Source organism: Argentina anserina, chromosome 4 (genome assembly GCF_933775445.1).
Source record: "Argentina anserina chromosome 4, drPotAnse1.1, whole genome shotgun sequence".
In the NCBI taxonomy this organism is placed as follows: Eukaryota; Viridiplantae; Streptophyta; class Magnoliopsida; order Rosales; family Rosaceae; genus Argentina; species Argentina anserina.
In genome coordinates, this window is record NC_065875.1 from 1,472,447 (window position 1) to 1,491,094 (window position 18,648).

The window sequence follows — 18,648 nt, forward strand, 5'->3', positions numbered from 1 at the left end:
ATTGAAAATTGAAAATTGAAACTTGAATGAATAAACTGTTGAGTTTATAAAACGGTGAAGTATTTTATCTTTCTTTTATTAATAGAGTGAGATCATCTATTTTTGTGCGGAAGAAAATGTATACGTACTTGCGGACTCTAACCGACAGATGGGTGATGATAATATCCCTCCCAACACAAAACAGTTGCATTTCATTTCACAGCCTCACATAACGGCTGAAACCGATAAACCAGAACAAATGGCAGCAGTCTGTTCTTCACCACTCGCAGTTGTCTCTCCCAAACCATCAGCACTAGCTCTCCCCAAACTCATCACTTCTAAGCTTTCGCAAAGTCGACTTCGGGTTTCCTTTAAATCATTGGTCGGAAACAACTTGGTGTCCAAGAGAAGTTTCACACGGTTGAACGCTGCTGGGTTCGCAGAGATCGAGCCTGATCTTAATGAAGACCCCACTGATCGTTGGGAAACTAATAGTGTCTCCGCGGTAATAAATTATTGATCTTTTCTTATGAAATTTTGCGAAGTTGGTTTTGTGATTTCATGGTTTTGTGTGTGGTTTGTTTCAGGAGGACTTTAAGTATGGAGAGTATGATGACCACCACACTTACCATGAAGGAGAGGAGGAGAGAGGTACCCAATTTAGCACAATGTTTATTGTAGGATTATAGTTACTGTTATTTTGCAATTTTAAAGAATTAATGTACCCATGAAGTTATGAGAACTTAGAAGAAATCGTTAGTAGTGAAAGTTGCTTAATGTACATTTATGGATAGTAGTGTATATATAGCCATATAGGGTGATTCAGAATCTATAAGTTTTACCAATGGAGGATTGGTGAGGCTAAGATTTGAAGGGTTGGCTTTGGAGCCTACTTAGGGAGAAGAGGGCTTGTTGGTTTGGAGCTTGTGAGGAGGAGGAAATAAACAAGGAATCTTGAGGTTAGCAAGGACAAACTTCTCAGGTCTTGATGGTTTTTATTGGTTGTGTATTATCATTGTTGGGATTGGAGGGGATTCACTGAAGGTCCTTGAAGAGTTTTAAAGGAAACGGATAATAAATCTGGCACTTTTGGACACATATTCATCTTTTTCTGTTAAAGCTAGTCTTGTTCAGGTTGTGATCTAAGACCAATTTATCTGGTTAGTCTTGCACAAAAAGCTGCTTACGTCTGAGGAGATTGTGTAGGCGAGCATTTCTAGATGCTTCTCTATTAGCAATGAGGTGTGGAAGTGATTGCGAACACCACAATAAGGAGTCCATATAGAGTTATGAGTTTGTTGTTCTTAAGATTTGGCCCTTCGTATCTGATTCAGTTCATAGTTTGCTAAAGAAATTGAACAGTAAATCATGCATTTCACTATTCTTGATTTATTGCTGGAATTTCTGTGCTTCAGGAACCTTCTGGGGATCTATTGCAGAAGATGTAAAAGAAGTAGGACCCCCTACAGGATTTCAGGGTAAAAACATATATTAAAGAAATTTGATAATTAAGTAATTGGCCTACATTACAATTATTGATTATAATCTGGTTTGATTCTTTTGGCAGGTTTAATATCATGGCTTTTTCCCCCTGCAGTTGCTGCTGCAATGTATTTTCATGCTCCGGTAATGCAAATACTTGATGCAACATATTTGAAGAATTAGACCATCTATTATGATGTCTCTTTTATTTGACATATGTATTACGGTCTTGTTTATCATTTTAAGGAAATAAATTTGTAAAATCTCTGTATTTGTCTTTCAGGGGGAGTACTTGTTCATTGGAGCCGGTCTATTTACGATTGTATTTTGTATTATTGAGATGGATAAGCCGGATCAGCCCCACAACTTTGAGCCTCAGATATACAATATGGAGAGAGGATCTCGTGACAAGTTGATAGCTGATTACAATACCATGGACATCTGGGATTTCAATGAGAAATATGGGGATCTATGGGACTTCACCGTGAAGCCAAAGGATGATATAACAAAGAGATAGTGATGCAAAACTGCACCAATATAATGGGAATCTCTACCATCTTGGGCATAAAAGGTATAGCTATATTTTAGGCCTCTTTTCGAATGGGCGAAATTATCTTTGCTTTCTGCATTGTCTATTTGTCTTATGTTTTGTTTATATATCAGGTTTAGCAATTGTAATTTGTAAATCTCCAACCAAGAAAGTATATAATTGAAAATCATACATGCCGCATGTATATGTTAGTTTTATTCCCAAAACAACCAATCTGTTAGTTGAGATTAGGAATATTCAAGTTCCTTGACCAAAAATTGGAAAAAGAAAAAAGAATGTTTGAGTTCTGCTGATTAACTAGGAGATATTCAGGTGTACACCATGCTGCAATCTAACTTGATTCCCTTGTAATTGGAACTATGTTGAAGACTAGATATATTTAGGGAGATGTCTGTTTAGTATTTTGCAACATATGACCTCAAAATTATAGTCTCAGTCTGTCTTTTCCTTCCTTACATTTTGATCATTTGGAATCTGAATGTCCAATCTAATGTCTTGATGATTGTTAGTCCAATATTGATTCTGTGAAAACGCCCAGAAAGTCTACAATCCATGTCGCTTTATTACTTTTTTATGTTATCATAGGCTAGATCACAGATTTGTAGCACTTAAGCTTTAGAAGTTTAGAGCTATTCTAGATTATGGACCGTATGCTTTATGTCTGGTTTTATCTCTCCCAAGACTTTTTGTCCCATGAAAATCTTCTTCCTTTTTTTTGGGATACCATGCATATTATCCGGAATCAAGCATAGGCAATCCCTGCGTAACAATGTGAATATATCATTTGAATCTGGTGTCCAGTTCCCTTTATGAAAAAGACTTGTGTTGGCAACCTCTTCCATACGATAAGGCAATCTGGAATTTTAGTGTCAGTATTAATAGTTTAATACCAATGAAGTCGAGATCAGATGAAATGTATGAGCTCTCATAGGTGCGCCAACTTTTCCTAGCTAGGTTTAGCTACAAGCCTACAAAGTCGCATTACAATGCAGACATTTCGTCCTTTATGATACTCAATCTGTTCACAATTGTTGTCTCTATGTCATGTAAGCCTGCCGAGTCCATTGCGTGCTTGAAAATATGGCCAACAGTATTCTCCTTTGCTCATATTAGACTACCATTGTCTTTCCAACCCATTTTTTAGTCCTAAATTGATACCACAGCGCCATCAATTTAGAAGTACTCTTTTACTTTTGCTTAAAACAGTTTGAAAACTGATTTTGACTAGCCCATTTGCGCTCAATTTCTCGTTCTGATCAAATGATCCAAGCTTATTATATCTCTTGGATGTGATTATGTGAAGAAACAAAGCCTGAATATGAAATGAGTGCAAGAGGCTATTGGAGTGGCGTCTAAACTGGTCATTGAAGCTTGACCAGAACATTGTTAAAGTTTGAAAATTTATGATATAGGAAAACAAGTGGATTGATGATGATGGAGTAGAATTATAAATAAGAAAGCATCTTTGACACCAATATTGATAAAACAGAGCTTCAAATTATTACATTTGAGCCATATATACATCAAGATATGCGCAGGTAAATCTGTCACAACCACAAGGCATTAGAAAAATGAGAAGCTTCAGCCCCGAGTGTGTCCCTTCTCTCTTCGTATTCTTCCTATGCTTCCATCTTCTTCATCTCTCAGAAGCTCAAGGTCCAACGACTGAAGGCTACACTTGCTCAGCCAATGACACCACCACCACCAATCCATGCCAAGCTTATGTCTACTACAGAGCAATGGCTCCTGACTTTCTTGACCTGGCCTCCATAGCTGACCTCTTTTTAGTGAGCCGCCCCATGATCTCCAAACCCAGCAACATCTCTTCCCCATCTTCACCTCTGGTCCAAGATCAAGCTCTGTTTGTTCCAATATCTTGTTCATGCAAATCAGTCAACTCAAGCATGGCCATTTCCTTTGCCAATCTCTCATACACAATCAATAAAGGTGACACTTTTTACCAAGTCTCCTCCCATAGTTACCAAAACCTCACAACCTACCAATCTGTGGAGCTTGCCAACCCTACTCTTGTTGCTACCAACCTTACAATTGGGGTAACTGCATATTTCCCAATCTTCTGCAAGTGTCCCAACAAAACCCAGTTGCAAAACAAAGTCAACTATCTAGTCTCTTATGTTTTCCAACCTTCTGATAACTTGTCCGAAGTTGCTTCAAGGTTTGGGGTCCAAGCAAAGTCCATAGTTGAAGTTAATGGCAATATCACACAGCCTTTTGATACCATTTTCATTCCTGTAACTCAGCTTCCTGTGCTGTCACAACCTATTGTCTCTCCTTCACCTCCTGGGACTAAGAATGAGAGGAAAGGAGTGATCACAGGGTTGGCAGTTGGGTTGGGGATTACTGGTTTTTTGCTGATTTTGGTTGTGGGGGTTGTTATTTTTGGAGGTGGGTTGAAGAGGAGGAGGGGTACAGATGAAGAGAAGAATCTGAATGTATATAAGAGTGGGACGATAGATAAGATGGCAAAGGAAATGGAAGTGAGTTTGATGGCTGATGTTTCAGACTGCTTGGATAAGTACAGGGTGTTTGGTATTGAAGAACTCAGAGAAGCTACTAATGGGTTTGGAAATAATTGCTTAATTGAAGGGTCTGTCTACAAAGGAAATATTAATGGGGTGGTCTACGCCATCAAGAAGATGAAGTGGAACGCCTGTGAGGAGCTCAAGATCTTACAGAAGGTACTCCCTCGTTTCCACTTTGCTTCTTTAACTTCTGGATATATGGTAAAGTTTTGCTTTTGGCCTGTATAACCCTTCATCATCTGTTTAGCTTCACACGTTCACATTGATATACTTGTCATTAATTTCTGTTGCATGATGTGTTTTTTATGCTGATATTGTGCTTTATAATCAAAACAACAGTGTTTCAGGATTAAGAATTTAAGTATGGTATGTATTAGGAATTTGATTACATGAAAGCCTTGAGCAGTATAGCTTTGGATATAAACTTAGTAAAAGCAATGGCTTTGAACTTGTACAAGGTAATACAGGTGAACAATTTTTTCAAGAAACTAGCTCACTGGGAATTTTGATTTTCATTTGGCATAAAAAGCTAGAAAGCATTCCAAAATAGAAAGCAGATATCATATGCACAGATGAAACTATTAATGATGTCAGATTATTTGAATGATTCTTCTGCTTGGATATAACAAAAAAATAATAATGTTGTGTGGAGGCTCTTTTTTTATTGTTCAATGCATTTCATGTTCGTAATCATGTTTTCTATCGCGATCTAGGAGCATAGTAACTAATAGTGAAGGAAACATTAGAATTTCAAAAGACATGGGGATCCTGATAAGAAACCTCATTATTAAATTGCTTTGTTTGCAAGTATTCAACTCTTTCTTGATCATACAAAATGTTTGGTGACCTGTCTGTTCATTACCTTTTTGAAGTTTTAAATTGCATCTTGTTTCGTTGGGAGGTTGTCTAGTGAAGATAAAACAATTTTGAAATTGTTTGCCGTCAGTGGTGTCACAATTTGGGACGATTCCATTGAATATGCTCAAACAAATAGATGTATCCAGCTATCTAATTTTCAATATGTATAACTCACTTATGCCTTGATAGGTTGGCTTGGCATAAATCCTCCATGAATGACACACTTATAATATTCTGAGAAGAGTTTGACATATGCAATGAGTTTAAAAACTGAGCTAGAAATTCTGTTAATTGAACATAAAGACTTCAAATTTTTGGTAGAAAAACAAACTGAATCATGCATGAGCATCAACTCCAAGTGTGACCTTAGGATTTGTTTCGTATGTGAATTCGTTTGGAGTATTTTTCATGTTTCATGTTTTATTAGTGGTTAAATTTTTATAGTTTGGTAGTCAGGGATTTTGATTGATTTTTATATGATAAGTCAAACTGTTTGGTTGTTAGATAGAAGTTTCTATATTCAGAATGTCAGTGTCCTTGAAATATCAATCTAAGAACGTACTTTGAAATATATTATAAATCAAAAGATTGACTTTCAAATTGTGAAGGTAAACCATGGCAATTTGGTGAAGCTAGAAGGCTTCTGCATAGACCCGGAGGATGTGAATTGCTATCTAGTTTACGAGTATGTAGAAAATGGCTCTCTCAATTCATGGCTGCATGAAAACCAGCATGAAAAGTTAAGTTGGAAGACAAGGCTGCATATTGCTGCTGATGTTGCAAATGGTCTGCAATACATCCATGAGCATGCTAGGCCACAGGTGGTGCACAAAGACATAAAGAGCGGCAATATTCTCTTGGACTCCAACATGAGAGCCAAAATAGCCAATTTTGGGCTGGCAAAGTCTGGTTGCAATGCCATAACAATGCATATTGTCGGAACTCAAGGTTATATTGCACCCGAGTATCTAACTGATGGGATGGTGTCAACAAAAATGGATGTGTTCTCTTTTGGGGTAGTTTTGCTTGAGCTTCTTACAGGGAAGGAGGCCATTGATGAGGCGGGAAATGTTCTATGGGCTAGTGCGGGTACAATATTGGAGGGAAGTGAGGAAGAGAAGTCGAGGAAACTAAAGCAATGGATGGACAAAGAGCCATTCCTGGAGTCTTGCTCAATGGAGAGCGTAGTGAATGTAGCCACCGTTGCCATCGCTTGCTTGCATAAAGATCCTTCTAAGAGGCCAAGTATGGTGGACATTGTTTATGCCTTTTGTAAGAGCGATGCTTTGTTTTTCGATATATCATATGATGGATCATCAGCTTCCCCAGTAAGAGCAAGGTAAATTCAGGTTTTCATTTTCTCCTTGATTTAGATGAGAAGGCAAAAAGTCAAATTCTTGTACATGAAGCCAAGGGATCACTACTTGATTTAGTTGTTGAGGGGATGTACGAGGTATATTATATGTATAGTTACTGGTATATAAGATTAAGATGAGTCCGATTAAATGTCAATATGAAAAGTGGTAGAAGAAAAGATTTATATTTTTCTAAACAAGCACAAAGCACACCCAAGTTTCAACGCCAAGGAATCACAGCTCTCCCAAACTGTGTCTTGGTGTGTTGGTTGGTGAGATGCACTGTGAAGTGTAGAAACAGTAATATATGGGTGTTTAGTTTACCATCTATCATAGTAACCATGCTGCTGTTAAGAAGATTACAACTTTCACAAAGTTTTCATCTTTTTAACAACATACTACTACATACTCCTAAACCGCAAAAAGAAAAGAAGGAAAAAAAAATCCTGATCCAATTTCCATTTGGGGAAGAACAAGAAAAATCTATCCCGAAATCTTCAAATATCATCACCATGAATGATCATGGGACCGCATTGATCAGTACACAAGGTCTTTTTCTGTGATGTGAATAAAATGATCAGCACACAAGGTTGAAACTTGAAAGTTGAAACTGACACTGCACTACTACACTGTAGTATCTAATGGTCCTGGTGGTCCAAGGTTGCAGATAACAAACGCCTCCCAATAAAAAATGGACATCTAAGAGACTAAGACTTGAGATCACATTTCTAGTTCTAACGAACAGAAGCCTTTTGTTTAAGATCCTCGTGTTGGTTGCCCCCCACATTTTAAATGTTGCCTTATTTATTGACCTCATCAGGGTCCAATCTTTCAGCTCAGAACTAAAACTGCTTCTTCTCTCTCTGACAGAGATAGACCCAGAAACATAAAGATGGTTATGACTCAGTTGCAGCTATGCGTTTTGCCACGCCGTTTTCCGAGTCTGACTCCCTCTTCCTCTTCCTCTTCTTCTTACCCAAAGAGGTAATCTTTTCCTCTTCTTCTTCTTCTTCTTCTTCTTCTCATTATACCCGTTTTGGCTTTCTGGGTTTTTCATTTTTGTGTGTCTATGAGTGACTGTGTCAATTTTTTTAGTTGATGTGGCATTGAGCCATTGCCAGTGTTGCATGAATTGAAGTGCTCTAGTTTTCTGGATAAATGAACTTTGAAGTGAAAGGCTTTGTTCACTGGTTTATGATTAAGATAGATAATGATTTGCTCACACTAAATCGAAGTTCATCATGTGACAGTTGACAGATTTGTATAATTCTCAAGGATTTGGGAACTGGTAATGCTTAAAGTTTCAAACTTTGATATCGTTGTTAAAATCGAGATTAGCTGTTGGTATGACATTGAGCTATTGCCATTTGTTCATGAGTTGTGGTGGTTGATTGTGTTCGGGATAATGGACACTGAGGATCGAAGGGTTTGGTTACTGGGTTGTGAATGAGTTGGAGTATGCGTTGCCATAAACTAAGTTGAAGTTCATTACTTTGTTGCAAAAGTGTGTTTAAATAGCTTTGTTTGTGGGTTCACTTCAATCTTCCTGTAATTCATAAGCATTTGGGAACTGGGAATTCTTATGTATATGAACTGTTGATCATAAAGCTAATCAGGATTAGCTTATGATATGGCATTATTACATTTTGCAATTATACTGTCTGAGATGGATTTGAGTGTCTGTAATGTTCTGATTGTGAAGTCAAATTGTTTATTCAAATTTGCTATGCATTTGCAGATGTTTTTATATGTACAAAACTACAATGTGCTACATATTGCATGTATTGGGTAATGTATTGAAGCACAATTATCCTGAATCCGTTTTTGAGCTTGGAGCCATTTGATGTTTACATTGACATGATACTTCTCAGGAAATATATGCCCTGCCATTTCTTGTGTATCAAATCTGCATCTTTACATGGACGTGATTTCATAACACTAGACAGAGGTGAGAACAACCTGTCTACGTTAGTGTGATCTTGAATTGCATTCTAGTATATACTCTCTTTTAAGTAAGAATGCATTAAATATCAACTTAGCCCGTAGATAATTGAGCTTCCTTTTTTTGCGTTTCATAAGCCTATGATTGCAATGAGGAAAACAATCAGTGACGGGAAATATTGAAGTGGGATAAGACTCAATCCTAGGTAGACCCATTTCACTTCTACAAGCATCTAGAGCTAGCATCTTATCCTCCTTTCTATAAGCAGATTTTTCATGAATCATAACAGTTCTGTTGTAATTCCGAATTAAGAAGTTGTCTGTTTTGGTTAGATTGGCTGAAAAGTTATGGTGATGGACTAAAAATAAAAAACTCGTTCAGATTTGTATGATACATTGACTAACAATTAAAACAAGAAGAAGTAAAAATCCAAACAACAAGAGCAAGAGATAGGTGTTCAATTGTGAAAATGTTCCTTTTGTTTTAGTACGTGGATGACCGTCATGTATCAAAGAATCATGTGTATTAGTTATCCTTATTTTGCATCTTCCCTGCTCTTACATATGTTGTGATTATTGTTTACAGGAAAAGCCAAGGTCAGGTCTCAAAAGATAGGCAGTAGACTAGACTCCAATATGTACATAAATGTTGAAGATGACTCCGACACTGAACTCCTTAAAATAGAAGAAGCAAAAAATTCTCAGGTGAGTTAAAATTAATTGGAACCAATTGTTCTTACTATAGTTCATTTAAATTTTCTAAAAGAACATTCACTAGCTAGACTCATGTTGGTCATTCATTTCTAACAGTACATTATTCATGAGATAGTGCTGGTGGTGATGATTTTCTAGAAACTATCTTATTGGAATTTTCTGTTATGCAGATTCACCTAGCTAAAGTCTTGATGGGGTTGACATGCTTATATATTCCACTTAGACTGGCAAAGCTAAACATCCTTGGTACTTTCTTCAAAATTGGCCATGAAAGACTTCTCTGCGCTGTTCAAAATATAGGTGCCACCACCTTGCCTTTTGCCTGTGCTTCTAATTCTCTGAATAAACCCCTGCCTCTTGGATTGGATGTGTCGTTGCCATCATTTCAAGATGTTAGATGGAGCTTTCAACGATTGCTGTACCTTTTCAACATCCAGCTTGAGAAAAATGTAGCCACGTAAGTAAAATATGTAATTGGTTTTTCTCTGAATTGATGATCCTGCAATTTCTAGACAACTAATTTACAATCTTGGTATTGATGTGTTGAGTAGAGTTCTTCAATCAAGTTTAGATTCTATGCATATATGCATAATTATCGGCTATGTGTAAGCCTTTTAAGTACGCTGCTACTTCATCATTAATCATGACGTTCTCATTTGGCTAATCTATTTTGTAGGTTCTTCATAGTGCTTCTGGTAGCATGTTTCTCATTTGTTCTCATTGGTGGTTTCCTGTTCTTCAAGTTTAGGTAAGCCAAATTCTTTGTAAGAGTGTTGTGGTTATTTTAGTGTGGAAAGGTACAATACCCTTTGGAACATCTACTACCTTTTATATCAAACTTTTTTTATTAATGCAAAACTTTGATTTATGTATATTGCCTGAATAAAATCATGAAATGAATTTTACAATTGCCTAGTTTACAATGTTTGTCCTATGTGCTCAAATACTATAAATTTTTATATGACAGTTTCCCATCAATTCATCAATCTATGATCGACCAGCTGCTGCTTAATCCCTTATATGGTTACAGTCTTTTCAAAAATTTGTCTGCATTACATTCTGATTCCCAAATCTGGATATGGGTTTGGGACTTCCATATTGCACAGGGATAGTAAAGAACCTTTGGAAGACTGCTTCTGGGAAGCTTGGGCATGCCTATGTTCATCATCTACACATCTAAAGGTGGAATTTTCATTTCTTCTCTGAGTTACTCATTTGTCATCGTCTTTATTGTTTCTTATTTACTATATCTTTAATTACATGTATTATAAACTGCAGCAAAGAACACGTGTTGAACGTGTTATTGGTTTCGTTCTTGCTATATGGGGCATATTATTTTACTCCCGGCTATTGAGCACAATGACTGAACAGTTCAGGGTAACTTCTTGAATCAAGAAACATCTATACATTTGACTTATATGTAAACTGAATCCTGATGACCATCATTTGCAGAGTAATATGTACAAGCTCAGAGAAGGGGCACAAATGCAAGTTCTGGAGACTGATCACATCATAATTTGTGGAGTGAACAGCCATCTTGCTTTCATACTAAAGCAGTTAAATAAGTATCATGAATTTGCTGTCCGTGTAGGTACTGCTACAGCTAGGTAATCAGTACTTGTGCTGTCGACGTAGGTTACTATCTCTGAATTGCATGATTAACCTACTGGCTTGTGTATTTCTATTGTTTATGTGTTCCAGGAAGCAAAGAATCCTTCTTATGTCTGATCTACCAAGAAAGCAGATGGACAAGTTAGCTGATCATATTGCCAAGGATTTTAACCATATTGATATCCTTACAAAAAGGTATGACTTTTGATTCATGGGATAAACCCAATATCTAAGACATCTCCATCTGATGTTGAACAAAAGTATAAGTTTTGGAACCATACAAATGGTAATTTAATTTAACGGAGCATGTTCTGTATGTAAGACTTAGTGTGCCTGTGATTTCTTACATTGAGGTTTTACGATTGCAGTTGTAGCCTGAACTTAACAAAATCATATGAAAGAGCTGCTGCCAACAAGGCACGTGCCATAATTATTCTGCCAACAAAGACAGATCGGTGAGGCCATCATCCACTTTGATTCTATTTGAGCAATTGTTGTAAAGTTTATCTGAGGTATCTTGTCTTGCAAATAAGGCTAATAACCAATGGAAATTCTACTGAATATGGTGGCAAATCTAAATTTTTTCACCCCTAGGAACTAATTTGACTTGATATCCTAAATTGATTAGATATGAAGTTGACACTGATGCCTTTCTATCCGTCCTGGCTCTTCAACCCATTCCTGACATGGAATCCGTCCCTACTATTGTTGAGGTACATCCATAAGTCTATATGTTTGGAATTATTTATGAAGTTTTCTGAACTCAGTTATATATTTCCCTGTAATGGATTCAGGTTTCAAGTTCCAATACATGTGAGCTTTTGAAGTCAATCTCAGGGTTGAAAGTAGAGCCTGTGGAGAACGTTGCTTCCAAATTATTTGTTCAATGCTCTCGCCAAAAAGGACTCATAAAGATCTACAGACACTTGCTTAACTATCGAAGTACCAATACAAATCTCTCTTGAAGAATTAACTAATCTGCTTCTCAAGCTAGTGGTGTATTTATGACTCCTTCTATCGTTGACTCCTCTTTTTTCTTAAACCATTGAAACTTCTGAATCTTTATTAAAGGGTAAAGAATTTTTAACTTGAATACTGTTCTTAGAGTAATTATAGCAATTTTAAGTTCATGGTTTGGTTTAGTTCAGTCATCTTTAATAGGAAGACCCGTTCAGATTCATGCATTTAGTAGTATGGTCTCCAGTTCAGTAATGTGAGCAATATCTAGGCACTAGAACGTGAACTTTCAACTCAATCATGTCTCTCTCTTTTTTTCCCCAATTTGACCATTTTGCAACGTTTTGGACTTTATTATTATAGTTGTTGTTACTTTTAGTTTTCCTTGTTATGAGATGGTACACTACTTCTTATCATTACTCTTATCTGCAGAAAATGTGTTCAATCTTTGGAAGTCTCCTACTCTAGTGGGGCTGAAGTATCGGCAATTAAGGCCTGGGTTTCAGGAGGTCACAATCTGTCAGATGTACTCTTTAGTGCATACATTGCTTCATTTACCTGATTTGGATTGTTTCTGCTTCTGGATATTCTTTCAGGCAATTGTTTGTGGGCTCTACAGAAATGGGAAGATATACTTCCACCCAAATGATGATGAGATCTTGCAGGAAACTGACAAAGTAAGCAGGGTTGTGGACATAATTTGCGCTTATTTATAAAACTAAAACAAGTCAAAATGATTCAGATATTTGTTAACACTTGAAAGCCCGAATGAGCAACAGTATTGAAAATTTATTTTTATAAAATCTTGTAGATTTATATGATTGATTATATTGTCAATGAGTAAGTCCTATTTCATTTAAATGTATACAATTTTCAACTATGCAAGACATCTTTGATCTTTCTCAAAAAAAAAAATCTATACAAGACCGATAGTTTTGGAATCCAATAATTGAAGAAGTAGAAAAAATAAATTAAGCAGGTTATATTTCATGGACTGACTGCCTTCATTCTGTGCTTAATTGATTGTTCTGATGTTAAAATTCTATCATATTGTTGATCAAATGGGTATAGTTACTCACCATTTTGTCGAAAGAAAATTTTCTTATCCGATGTTCATGCTGCTCAGTTCATGCTGTTCAATTAACTAATACCCAAAGTTACTTTTTAATTTCCAACCTTCTGCACTTTCCTCATGTAGGTATTGTTCATCTCACCTGTCAATGGGGATAAGAGACCTCCTATTACTTATTCAAATGTTAAAGAATTAAGTGATGCGGATCGAAGTTTGGAAGATGTAATAAAGGACAGTGATACTCAATCACATGCCTTAAAATTAAGGAAAGAAAACACACGTCCCAAGAGAAGAGGATCCAAGGTACAGTCTTTAGTTAGTTTTGGACTTTTAGAAAGCACATAATTGCTTGAAATATCCAGAATGCTGTGGTGTATTGGTATGATGTCGAAATGAATCTTTTCTTATTAATGCAGGCTTCAGATGGCACTCTAGGACCAAAAGAATTTATACTCCTTCTTGGATGGCGGCCAGACGTAGTTGAGATGATTGAAGAGTATGACAATTATCTGGGACCTGGCAGTGTTGTGGTATGCTCTTATTCCCTTTACGATTTGAGTATGCATTGGGGACAAACTCGTTATAAATTAGGACAAGTATATTGATACATAGGCAAGTACATGTGATATGATGGAGTAGCATATGTAATAAGTGACTGCAATGTACTTGAAAATCCTAGGAAGATGAAATAGCCAAGAAGCGATATCAAGTTATTGAGAAACTAAAGACACTATAAGATGTAATCAAGAGTTTTTCTTTTTATATAGCTTCCTATGACAGCTAATAATGTATCATGAACTTCTGCATTTTCATCATTCTATCTTATCACATAGTTATGTACTGCTCTTCACCTTTTTGTAGATTTGGCTGATAAGAAATGTGTCTACACCATCTTAAATGATGTTCTTCAAAACTAATCCTTGCGTGCATTTCTGGATCTTATTCTGTAACAAGAGTCATAAGTTCATATTACATCACATGGATACTGAACCTGTTATCAGTAAATTGACAATGGTATTGAACTCTTATGACATTAAGCAAGATAATTTTCATATAATTATAATCTTATACATATATGTGCAGGAGATTTTATCAGATGTACCATTAGATGACAGAAATAAGGCAAGAAAAGGTGCTGGTGGTCAAACCAAACTAAAACATGTGCAAGTCTCGCATAGGGTACTGGCCTCATTCAGTGAACCCATATAGTGAAACCTCTCTCGTTTTTTATTTTATAGTTTTCTTGGAAGTCTCTTTAATTCTAATGATTCATTTCTTTTTCTCGTATGCTGCAGGTTGGAAACCCGATGAACTTTGACACTTTACAAGAAACCATAACCAATATCCAACATTTTTCGAAAAATGAAGATATTCCATTATCCATTGTCGTAATATCTGATAGAGAATGGCTTCTTGGAGGTGAAACAACATGAATCCCCATGCCACAACTTCTTTCTTTCCTGTTTTTTTGTCACTTTTAGTTTGTGTGGTCGAAATAGCTTAGACCGTGAAACCTCTCCTCAGATCCAAACAGGGCAGACAAGCAATCCGCCTATTCTCTTCTTCTTGCTGAAAATATTTGCAACAAACTAGGCGTAACAGTAAGTCTAGCACAATTGAACACCAGTATCAAACCTCCTTTCCAATTTGTGAACTTTAAACATTTTAGTCTTATCATTGATAAAATAGCTTTCACAAAATATAGTTGTTAACTTCACATAGAAAAAATAAAGGAACTGACAAGGTGGTGTATTACAGGTGCAAAATCTAGTTGCGGAGATTGTGGACTCGAAATTGGGGAAACAAGTATACATCAGCAGGCTTTTTGAAAGTTTATGATTTCTACTGATACTTGCCAAATTAAAGTTACTAAGTCCTTATTATACATTTGCAATCCTATAGATCACAAGAATAAAGCCATCCTTGACTTATATTGCCGCGGAGGAAGTAATGAGCCTTGTAACAGCTCAAGGTCCTGCATTGTACAATATGTAGCTCTCTGAACATAATAACAGTATTCCAAATTAACAAATAATTGTTGTTTCTGCATAACAGTTGCAGCAGACAGTGAACTAAACGAGGTGTGGAAAGACATTCTGAATGCAGATGGTGATGAGATATATGTGAAGGTAAACTTTCTTGTGTTTCAATTGTATGCATATATTACCTCAAGCGAAATAAGAGTTAAGAAAGCTCTAGTTGAGGATGAAGAGCATACTGATGTGGTTACAACACAATCAGGACTTATTTGGTTGTCAGATGCTTTTTTTTTTTTTTTGGAAAGCTGTTGTCTTTTGAGTTTTCACTCATTAGCCAGATTGTCTTATCAGTGTGGGATTAGTGGCACTATTCTTACATGCATGTTTTATATCTACAGGATATCAGACTCTATATGAAAGAAGGAGAGACTCCATCGTTCACGGAGCTTGCTAAAAGAGCACATCTACGGAAAGAAGTTGCCATAGGTTATGTGAAAAACAATAAGAAGGTACATGTCACCTTCAGCTGTTTACCTCATAAATTGCTTTAGATTTCTCATTCACTAGACACACAGATAGTTGGTTCCAACTGGATATCAGACTAGACATATAAATTGATCAAACTGTCATTCATGTTCAATCTTTCATTGCAGGTTATTAATCCAGTTCCCAAGACAGAACCCCTCTCCCTTGAGTTGACAGATTCGTTAATTGTTATATCTGAACTTGAAGGAGAACAACCGATCCTTATGTAGGATGGCCGTCTTGGTCCTCGTACTAGATGGTTTCAAGCCGAATGTATCACAAAATTTTGCGCTCAAATCTAACTTGCTTGATAAATATAGAAGCAAACATAATTTGACAGTGAGCTTGTTCTTTGAGCTTGAACAAATTCTACCATCAGTCAATACAGTAGTGAAACTGCGAGTTAATGAGTACATTATTTAGATTCATTGTTGTAAGATTGTAACACTGGTGTGATCGAAATGACTCATACACTAGTGTTTAGCGCTTTCAAATTATTCACCGGCTAGCAGTGTTCATTAGCAAATACATCATAGTACAGATATGATGCTTGGGAAGAAAAGCTTTTATGTTCAAAGTTCCGTAAGTATGAAAAATATAGGGGGACAGTGGATCCCTTGCCCTTTGGGGTTGAAAAGACATTGTAGCTGTTGGTTAATGGTAAACTGAGAAAGTGGCAAAACGGTAGTACTTCATTATCCGATCAATCTAGTCAATCTATTGTTGATGGAATCCAAATTTAGAACGGGCGAGTTTTAGAAATACTCTTGAGATCTTAGGCCATCTCCAACTGTGAGGGGCTAAAATAACATCTGAGCTAAATTTTAACTCCTGAAATATTGTCATCTCCAACTCTTAGGGTTATTTGTCTAAATTATGTTATATTATTATTTTCATTATGTTGTTCAAATATATAGCATTATGTGATTATACTAGTATTTATCTTGATTAATAATTAATATATTCTGATTAAATATTTAAAAAAAATTAGATTTTCAAAAGAAGTGTTTTTTATGCAAGTATTTGGATTTTTTTTACTAGTAATTTTTCAATTTTTCACTAAAAATACAGCGATGAGGAAAAAAAACATCTTGAACACCTAATTGATATTAGTAAAAAAGTCAAAAGTCATAACTTTCAATGTCAACCATTGAGTGTAGCTTAGAAAATTTTGGGTCACTAATGTGGTCCCACGAGCTTTGGATTAGAATGATATGGCTTATAGTCTAACTCTTGCCCTATTACCCCCTCAAATAGATGTTTTGGTATAGCGTAGCCTTCTATTGGAGATGGATGATGGGATATACTTACATTTTATACATATTAAAAAAGTAACAGAAGTAGAGTTAATTTGAACATTAATTTAGATCAAGCAAATCATCTTTCTTGAATCTTCTTATCTTCATGACTGACCATGACCATTGCACATGAGAAATGGAAAAAATAAATTAAATCAAAATGGGACACAAGCCAATAAAGTAAATTGCTAGTTTAAACAAATTGAACATATCCATGTAGGGGTCTTCCTGATGTAATTAGGGGGTGTAGAATCAATCAAACCATCATTCTTCTAGGGCAAAAAATTGAATTTGCTTGAAAACTGATCCGCTTCATCCAGATTTTCTTAATCAGATAATCAATTCAAAATATTTGGGTTGAAAAAAGAAGAAAATTGATCTAATCTGGTTAAAATCATATTAGATAGGATACACCTTTTAAACCATCAAAAAAAACTGATCCGACCTGAATAATTTAACTTGATTACAATTTTTTTGTAATATACATGACACGTACTCTATTATTAACAAATGAAAGTTTGAACTTATGGTTATGATAATGGATTTCATAATATGGTGACAAACTTCTTTTTTAGATTTATGTTTGAAATTTGTATGCTTAGAGTGTTAAGATAATTGAATTGCTTGATATATTTTTAAATTTGAGTTTATAGACTGAATACTTTTTAATATTTGAGTTTTAACATAAACTAATCCGAACCGACCCGAAAATTTGGATTTGTTGAACATCTGGGTCAAGATCTCTAAAATTTGGATCGGATATGGATGGACAAAATGAATAATCGATTAATTCAAATTGTATATGGATTTGCCAACAAACCCGAACCGCAATTCAGATGCGTAACCCTACCTTCTTCAACCTTCTTATCTTCATGGCCAAGAATTGCACATGAGAAATGGAAAAAAGAGTTAAATAAGAATGATACAAAACTTTGACAAGAAAATAAATTAGTAGCTTAGAACTCACCCATTTGGGAATTTTCATGATGTAATTAGCCACCATCTTCCTTAGCTTCTTTAATTTGGATACACACATAAGTATGAAACATGAGTTATATCCACATGTAAACATACTCAAGTATGGAGGGCTATCTTCATGTCTTCTAGCATGGTAAAAGGTCAACTCACATGATGCCACAATGAGAGTAGCTATAGTTGGTACCCAAGGGATTCTTGACAACACGATCTTTTCTTAACTATCAATGATTTGCGATAGTAGCTAATTTTCAACTCAAACTAGGATGGTAGATGCCAACCCAATAGTGAGATTAAGCATATGTTCATTCTTTTTGTGGCAATGGGTTCTATGATTACCAAAAAACCTCGATTTCCCACTTTAATACGAATACTACCTGAGATAAACAAGGCTCTCCCTCTTCTCTCATCTCATCTAGCTTTGCGTTCAACTTTTGTATCTCCATAATCCATATCATGTGACTCAAATTTTTTTTTCATCTTCCCCACATAATGATTTTATAATAACTTTGAAGAGGTCTATAGCATTACTCTAAAAGAAGGTTCTTTGAAGTATGTAGGTTGAACAATCAAACACCTTAAAAAAACGAATAATCAAACACCTTGAATAACTTATTAGCTAATCATAACAAACATTACTGGATTGAACTCATGACATATAGTTGAAACAATACTAGCTAAGTTATAGCATAATCATTTACATGTATATATGCACATATGATCATGAGACATATGAAACAAACAATTATGGCATGAAATGGTGGATTATGATATGGTTGGATAGTCAACCCTATAACATATTCCTATAA

The 18,648-nt window shown here is 35.7% G+C and overlaps 3 protein-coding genes across 3 annotated transcripts; all 3 read left to right on the forward strand.

Annotated features, from left to right (window-relative positions):
• The first annotated feature begins 127 nt into the window (after positions 1 to 127).
• On the forward strand, positions 128 to 2,208 carry LOC126790016 (photosynthetic NDH subunit of subcomplex B 5, chloroplastic). The gene is made up of 5 exons (XM_050516138.1): positions 128 to 484; positions 567 to 630; positions 1,395 to 1,457; positions 1,547 to 1,605; positions 1,745 to 2,208. The coding sequence occupies exons 1-5, from the start codon at positions 149 to 151 to the stop codon at positions 1,976 to 1,978; spliced, it is 756 nt and encodes a 251-aa protein (XP_050372095.1). The 5' UTR covers positions 128 to 148; the 3' UTR covers positions 1,979 to 2,208.
• Positions 2,209 to 3,485: 1,277 nt separating this feature from the next.
• On the forward strand, positions 3,486 to 6,947 carry LOC126790001 (serine/threonine receptor-like kinase NFP). Its single transcript, XM_050516126.1, has 2 exons — positions 3,486 to 4,710; positions 6,021 to 6,947. The coding sequence occupies exons 1-2, from the start codon at positions 3,583 to 3,585 to the stop codon at positions 6,753 to 6,755; spliced, it is 1,863 nt and encodes a 620-aa protein (XP_050372083.1). The 5' UTR covers positions 3,486 to 3,582; the 3' UTR covers positions 6,756 to 6,947.
• Positions 6,948 to 7,559: 612 nt separating this feature from the next.
• Positions 7,560 to 15,980, forward strand: LOC126790030 (putative ion channel POLLUX-like 2). The gene is made up of 24 exons (XM_050516156.1): positions 7,560 to 7,751; positions 8,639 to 8,715; positions 9,295 to 9,413; positions 9,593 to 9,879; positions 10,099 to 10,170; positions 10,529 to 10,604; positions 10,701 to 10,799; positions 10,875 to 11,029; positions 11,124 to 11,228; positions 11,402 to 11,488; positions 11,662 to 11,746; positions 11,828 to 11,975; positions 12,423 to 12,499; positions 12,587 to 12,667; positions 13,189 to 13,365; positions 13,479 to 13,592; positions 14,146 to 14,241; positions 14,358 to 14,481; positions 14,587 to 14,663; positions 14,821 to 14,868; positions 14,965 to 15,034; positions 15,118 to 15,191; positions 15,440 to 15,550; positions 15,695 to 15,980. Exons 1-24 carry the CDS (start codon positions 7,660 to 7,662, stop codon positions 15,794 to 15,796), a joined length of 2,553 nt encoding a protein of 850 aa, XP_050372113.1. The 5' UTR covers positions 7,560 to 7,659; the 3' UTR covers positions 15,797 to 15,980.
• Positions 15,981 to 18,648: the final 2,668 nt, after the last annotated feature.

Excerpts from the sequence above, each read along its gene's own strand:
- LOC126790030 (XM_050516156.1), top strand. The coding sequence starts at position 7,660 with ATGGTTATGACTCAGTTGCAGCTATGCGTTTTGCCACGCCGTTTTCCG. Across the intron at positions 11,489-11,661 it reads CTGCCAACAAAGACAGATCG|ATATGAAGTTGACACTGATG; the intron begins GTGAGGCCATCA and ends TAAATTGATTAG. Across the intron at positions 11,976-12,422 it reads ACACTTGCTTAACTATCGAA|AAAATGTGTTCAATCTTTGG; the intron begins GTACCAATACAA and ends TCTTATCTGCAG.
- LOC126790016 (XM_050516138.1), top strand. The coding sequence starts at position 149 with ATGGGTGATGATAATATCCCTCCCAACACAAAACAGTTGCATTTCATT. Across the intron at positions 485-566 it reads AAACTAATAGTGTCTCCGCG|GAGGACTTTAAGTATGGAGA; the intron begins GTAATAAATTAT and ends GGTTTGTTTCAG. Across the intron at positions 1,458-1,546 it reads ACCCCCTACAGGATTTCAGG|GTTTAATATCATGGCTTTTT; the intron begins GTAAAAACATAT and ends TTCTTTTGGCAG.
- LOC126790001 (XM_050516126.1), top strand. The coding sequence starts at position 3,583 with ATGAGAAGCTTCAGCCCCGAGTGTGTCCCTTCTCTCTTCGTATTCTTC. Across the intron at positions 4,711-6,020 it reads AGCTCAAGATCTTACAGAAG|GTAAACCATGGCAATTTGGT; the intron begins GTACTCCCTCGT and ends CAAATTGTGAAG.